This window comes from Sylvia atricapilla, chromosome 5, assembly GCF_009819655.1.
Source record: "Sylvia atricapilla isolate bSylAtr1 chromosome 5, bSylAtr1.pri, whole genome shotgun sequence".
In the NCBI taxonomy this organism is placed as follows: domain Eukaryota; kingdom Metazoa; phylum Chordata; class Aves; order Passeriformes; family Sylviidae; genus Sylvia; species Sylvia atricapilla.
In genome coordinates, this window is record NC_089144.1 from 10975892 (window position 1) to 10982988 (window position 7097).

Genomic DNA, 7097 nt, shown 5'->3' on the forward strand with positions numbered 1-7097 from the left:
TCTGAAAAGTCACAGGAGTCAGGTGAAGTCCCAGGTAGCTGGAAAATGGGAAACGTTGTACCCATCTTAAAAAGGGTAGAGAGGAGGACCTTGTGAACTACCAACCTGTCAGCCTCTGTGCCTGGGAAGATCACAGAACAGATCCTCTTCGAAGCTGTGTCAAAGCTCATGAAGGACAGGGAGGTGATTTGGGACAGCCAGCATGGCTTCACCAAGTGCCAGTCCTGCCTGGCCAACCCAGTGGACTTCTATGATGGGGTGACTACACCAGTGGACAAGAGAAGGGCTATGGATGTCACTTATCCAGATTCCTGTGAAGCCTGCCACCTGGTCCCTCACAACATCCTTCTCTCTATATTGGATTCCAGCTCTCTGCTCTGATCTGGTGAGACCCCACATGCAGTGCTGCATCCCCAGTGCAGGAAGGACACGGATCTTTTGGAGCAAGTCCAGAGAAGAGCCATGAAGGTGATTAGATGGATGGAGCACCTCTCTCCTGTAAGGAAAGGTGAAGGAAAAGTTCAGAGGACTGGGATTCTTCAGCCTGGAAGGCTTGGGGTGACCTAATTGTGGACTTCCAGTGCCTGAAGGGAGCCTACAAGAGAGATGGCAAGGAACTATTTACAAGGGAACATAGAGGCAAAACAAGGGGAAATGGATTCAAATTGAAACTAAGAAGTAGGTTTAGATTAGATACTGGGAAGAAATACTTCACTATGAAGGTGGTGAAACAATGAAACAGGCTGACAAGAGAAGCTCTGAATGCCCCATCCATGGAAGTGTTCAAGGCCAGGTTGATGGGGCTCTGAGCAAGCTGATCTGGTGGAAGGTGTCCCTCCTCATGGCAGGGGGGTTGAAACTGGATGATCCTTAAGGTCCCTTCCAACCCAGGCCATTCTATGGTTCTGTGATGCCATGATCCTGATTTTTAGAAGTCTTACACTGCATTTAGTGTATTATAATACAGGTTGTAGAAATAACCCCATGTATTATGACATCCAAATCAGTCTATGTAATTAGCCATCCTTACTATAATTTATTAGACAAATAACTATCATTTATCAAACAAATAATTGTTATGCCACCTGCAAAGTTCAGGAGCCATAAATGTAAATTACTCTCTCAACAAATTGTTAATGATACTGAGACTACAAACAAGATCCTTGTCTGACTCCATGAGATGAGATACCTTGTTTAAATACTGGTGCAAGGCTGGGTTTTCTCCTAGCCTTCTGGAATTTACCCCTATACCAAGATCTGTCAAACAGCAGGAACAAAGGCTCCAAGAGCATCAAGGTCAAGCCTTTTAAGACTCTTACATAAAAGTCACCTGGTCCTGCAGACTGACTTCAAGCATAAAGGCAAACAACACAGTAGCAATGAAGAATTCCTCTTTTCCATCCTGAAACAATTCCCTTTTTTAAACAAGCTTTTAACTGTTGCATGTAATAACCTCTTCATTATGACTGCTTTGGCCTCAAAGATCTGGCAGTTGAGTGACAGGAAATGAGTTTTAAATACTAGTTTAAAACAAGTCCAGGGAAAACCTGGGGAACCACAGAAAGACCAACAGCTGTACCACATAAATGAGTAGAACTACAAAAGAAACTGTATGTCAGCATATATACAAACACAACATATTTGTGAGATGAAAGGAAATAAGGTAGGACTAATACACCTACTTTAAGTAGTTTTTCACAAAACTACTAAAGTTCTCCTAAAAATTAAAAAAAAATATGTACTGTGGTTTTCATTAACAATGTTTACGTGGATTTCCAAAAGACATTTGATGTTTTTATCATTCGTAAGTCTTAAAAAAACCTAGACTCACAGAGGATAAAAATAAATGCCCTTGCAAGGATAAATAATTGGAAACAGATGGTAGGACACTACTGTCAATTTTTCAGTTGGAGCGAGGTCAGTGGTGGAATCCTGCAGGGATCTGTGCTGGAACTTGGGAGCTACTCGCTTATTTATAAATGAGCTGGAAAACAGGATAAATGGTGAGGTGACAAAGTTAGCTGCTGGTACTCATTCAGGGTAGCTACGATAAGGATTGACTGTGAAGAAAGGCTTTATAATACTGAGTGACTAGGCAATAAAAAGTCACATTAAAGTCAGTGTAGATAAATAAGAAGTCATTTCTTTAAGGGGGGAAAAAACTAACTACACAAAATTATGTGCCCCAAGGTGATTATTACCACTTCAGGACTGAGATCTTGGGGTTATAATAGGCAGTTGTGTGAAAACATCAACCCACAGTTCACTAACAGGGAAAAATTGAGTTTTACTAATTACTAAGAAAGGAGCAAAGAAAGAAAGAGAGAATATTATTAAGTCACTGTAGGAATGGCTGATTTGTCTGTCTTGAGTATTGTGTGTAGGTCTGGTCCCACAGACTCTGAAAAGATACAGTAGACTGGAAATGGCTAAAGGTAAGGCAGCAGGGATGATCACAAGTTCAGTACAACCTAACTAAGGACTGACAAAGAAACCAAAGGTCTCAAAATCACATAACTGAGCAGATGCAGCAAAGGTGTAATCAGAGCTGGGACAGAGAATGTGTCTCCAAGTTCCCTGTTAACAGCCTCTTCCAAGGTATGGGCCAAGAGGATCAAATGAAATGGGCAGGTGCAAGATCTGAAACACAAACCCATTGAATCTTCCCACAGCACATATCAAACTGTGGAACCTCTTGCTCAGAGGCACTGTAAATGCTTAAAGTTTACACAGGTTCAAAATGTAACCAAAGTCTCAAAAAACCAAAACCCAGAAAGAGCTTTTAAATGCCAAGATGCATCTGAGGAAGTCCCTGACTGTAAGTGCTGGAGAACCAAAAATACAGAGGGCAAATTGAGCTTGAGCTGCTCTGATTCTTTTGTGGGCCCATGTTACAGACCACTATCAAAGATCACTGGACTGTGATTTGCCAAAGTACAGAGATTTTATGTTTTGTTCAATGGTCCTGTTACTGTGAGCGTGAGCTTAGGCATCTCTTGAAAAACCTATATGTTGGTTTCATCCTACTTGTCTATGGGACACTTCTATGCCTTTCTTTTGCTTTCTTTACTTTTTTCTTTCTTATAACTTGAAACGTCCTAGTAAAGGAAAAAAAAGTAATGACAAATATCTAATAGTGAAAAAAAAATCACGACAAAACGGAAGTGTTTAATTCACTTAAGCTATAAAGGAATAAATCTCAAGAGTTATCTTTATTTGTGAGGTTGCCTGCAAATTTTAGGTGTAGGATAATAAAGAACAATAATACCTAATTCCTAATGATTTCAAGAGTTTGTGATCATGCAGCTGCTCAAATTAGGTGAGTGCATAGGCAACTGCTTTACCTATGATTTTGCAGTTGCAAAGAGGAGGGTAGGGGATGGAGAACGAGGCTGCCAACACTGGCTCTCAAAGTATCAAGTGGATCCTGACAGCATTATGCACATGCAACAAAAAAGGCAATGTAAGCCATGGCTAAACCATAAGACCATCAAATCTATGCTGTACTCACACACACACAGGAAATACATTTTTCCTTAGGATTTTTCTTCTTTATCATTTCATAGACATGTGTAGTCATAGACATGATTAGACAGCAACAACAACTGAAAGTGTATGCCCCCAAGAAACTGTTTGACTTCTTCTTACTGAAAAACCACCTTTTCTAAACAAGAGCTATATCATGCTGACAATTTATAATGACTCATGCTGGACAGACTGTGATCCAAATCTTTCTCCTAAAGAAATCAGTTCCTAAGCTTTTATTTGCAATCCTAAACCAAGCACAATCCCACGTCAGAAACCTGATTCTAACAAGATTGAAATTACATCAATTTTAAGTGTTATATGACCTAATCGAATGTTAACACTGTGAAGGTACATAATAGCAAGCAAAATCAAAGCTATATTCACATGTTTCTTTATTCCACTACCTCAGACTCAATTTTGTTCCTGTACTACACAGAGCTATCTGCATACTTAGATGACATTACTATATTGTTTTTTGTGAGATAAGCATTTTAGGCTTACTATTATCCATTACTTATACTCTCCAAACAGTAAACTAATAACAGAAGTAGGCCATATAGCTCAGAGAAAACTTATCATTACAGCACTCCTGCCCTGAACATTTTGCTCTATGTTCTCCTTCTGTCTCACCACCTTTATTTTCTTCAAAGGATGCAACCCAAAGCAATACGGACTTTCTGGTAGATTTTTCTCCCTTGAGGAAACTTTAAGTAATACGTAAATGAACAGTGAGGTAAATACTGAATTAAGGTAAAATGTTCAGCAAACAATAAAGTCAGGTTCTCTCAACACTCAACATTGTTCTAGTTCTTCCAGGGCATTGATGTACAAATTGGGAAAGACAGCAAACAACCACTTGGTTGTGCATTGTGTATTCCCTTATATTGGAGAGAAGCAGTCTGAGAAGTGATTCTTCTGCTGACATGAGGGTTCTTTTTTTGGCTTTTAATGCCAACAGTGTATCTACCAGCTTTGGAGATGACAAAAATTCTGTGTTGCTTTGCCTGAAAACGTCTCTCCAGTCACACATGCAGTGTGATATAGACTGGGCTCCAGTAGATCTGTCACATTTGGTGGTTTCTTAACATTATTATTCACCTGTATAGAAACGCAGTAAAGAAATCAAATTCATTTCATCTACCTTGCACTAGCACCTCTGGGCATGAAAAAGCGCAACCATATAAATAGATGTTGATGTTGGAAAGTGGAAGAGATTTGGGAATTGTACTGTCCTACTGCATACTGGACATGAAAAAAACATGCTGAAATGCATCAGAACAGTGAATATTCATGGCACCTTTTAGCAGCAGAGCCTTAAGAAGAGGAGACAGTTGAAAGCAGAAGTCCTTAATGGAGCAGAGGAGACATCAGTCGTGCAAAGATGGAACAGTTTGCTCTGCCCTGAGCCAAGTGACATGACTGTGTACAATTAACCAGACTCTATCAGAATGTGCCTTACTGAATGGACAGAGGAGCCACCAGCATCAAACAGGAAAATGTACAGAGATAACAAACCCAAACCTAAACTCACTGGGATTGGGAAAAACCTACCAACCTCAAGTGCCTGCAGATCACTCCCCAAGTGATACAGAAATAAATTACAAGGAAACTTCAGCGATGGAAACAGCATAAAAAAGTATAATAGTACTCAGACAGAGAAATGGTTAAGGCTTTTTCATACAAACCAGAGAATTCCACCAAGTCTCATGGACTAGATGACAAATTGAATAATTCTGAAGCTGTTCGGTAGAAAACTCAAAAGACTTTTTGCTTAGGTACTGAAAAAAATGTAGGTCAGTTAAGGGGACTGAAAAAGTGATGGTGAGCCCATTTTGGTGACATTTTGCTCTGTTTCCCTAACAGATTACTACTGCTTATTCCAAAACTTCTCAATTTCAGGGTTTTACCAGAAGAACATGTAACAGGTATGCTTTGATTTTAGCTCCTTTCCCCAAAATGATGGAACAATTAATATTTTCTGTGTTGCTGAAACTGCTTGTATTACTATCTTAATTCTACAGATCATTCTTTTCTTGTTACCGTCCCAGCTGTACACAAATAACCAGTTCTCCACTAACTCAGAGGGAAAGCTGTGCTATAAATGCGAAAAGGGATGTCCTGGTGTTTTCCCTCTTTCTCACCATATGCTTTCCCCTGGGAGACACTGGATGTGATGGGGAAAGTCAAATGAAGTCAGGAGATCTTCTGAGACAAAATCAGCAACCGAAATTAATTCTGTTTCTTTACGCTCTTAACATCCAGTGGAAAATAATCCTTGTGGATGAGTGAAGCAGACCCCAACCAAAACTCGTGCCTGCCACATCCAACGACCTCAGCTGCCCTTCCAGTTGACCAGCAAAAGATCTCGACAAACCCCTCCCACGGAACCGAAATGGGCTCTGCCTTGGCCGGGTGCAACTGTGGCACCGGGACTAAGCTTCAACAGGCGGGCAGTGCCTTCACTCACCGTCGCCCGCTCGAATTGTCCCCACTGCCATTTTCTCCTGACCTTTACAGCAGACCACGCGCCGGAGGACACCCGCCCGCTGCAACCCGCAGTCTCTGGAGCTGCCGGAGCTGCCCAGGGGTGGGTTCACAGACCGAAACCGGGCAGTTCCCCGGGGCAGCCCTCGGAGAGGTGCGAGGAGCTGCGGGCTGAGCCTGACTCGGCCCACGCCCAGTCGGGCGGCCCGGGGCAGGCACAGGCACGGCTCTGCGACGCTGCCGATGTGTCGCGGCATCCCCGAGCATCCTCTCCCGGCCTGCCCCGGCCGGGAACCCCCGGCCCTCGCCACCCCCGCCCTCCCCGAGCCGGGCGGCAGCCGGCGCCGCAAGTTTGCCCGGAGCCCCCCGGCACCGGGGCCGCTGCCTCCACTCACCCGAGGTCAGCTGCATCCAGGCACAGATCTTGTAGACGGTGGCTGTGTTGCAGAAGAAGAAGAGGATGAAGCAGACGATGCAGGCGATGATGAGCATCATCGAGAGCCCGATGAAGAAGGACGCGGCTTTGAAGGCTCCCGAGGGCAGGCTGGAGAAGTCCGTGAAGCTGCCCCGGCAGGTGAGTTCCCGGCTGAAGCCGTTGCCGATGCAGTAGTGGAAGAGCCCGAAGTAGCCCGCCTGCGGGGTGTCCACGCCGTCCCCGATCCAGTACGGCTGGATGAAGCACACCACGTTGACGATGGCAAAGCAGATGGTGAAGATGGCCCAGAGCACGCCGATGGCCCGCGAGTTCCGCACGTAGTTGGTGTGGTAGATCTTGGCCGCCTCCTGAGCTGGGAGCATCCCCGCTGCTACCGCTCCTGACGAGCCTGCTCCTGTAGCCGCCGTCCCTGCAGCCGCTCCGGGCATCCTCGCCGAGAAGGTGCCCCCCTCCCCTTCCTCCTCCTCCTCCTCCTCCTCCTCCTCCTCCGCCTCCTTCTCCTCCTCCTCCTCCCCGCTCGCTCCTCTCGACGCGACGCTCTCCGCCGCCGCCGCTGCGTGCGAGAGCCGGCGAGCCCCTGTGCCGGGCTTCAGCGGCTCGGCGCCAGCCCCAGCAGCCGCGGCAGCGGCGGCAGCACCGACACCGCCCG

The 7097-nt window shown here is 44.8% G+C and overlaps 1 protein-coding gene across 1 annotated transcript in view; it reads right to left on the minus strand.

Moving 5' to 3' along the window:
• Positions 1-6881, minus strand: part of LHFPL3 (LHFPL tetraspan subfamily member 3) — a 160354-nt gene extending 153473 nt beyond the window's left edge. Inside the window, exon 1 of the mRNA XM_066319236.1 lies at positions 6408-6881. Coding sequence (XP_066175333.1) covers positions 6408-6876 — 469 coding nt within the window. The 5' untranslated portion in view covers positions 6877-6881. The remainder of the gene's footprint in view (positions 1-6407) is intronic.
• Positions 6882-7097: the final 216 nt, after the last annotated feature.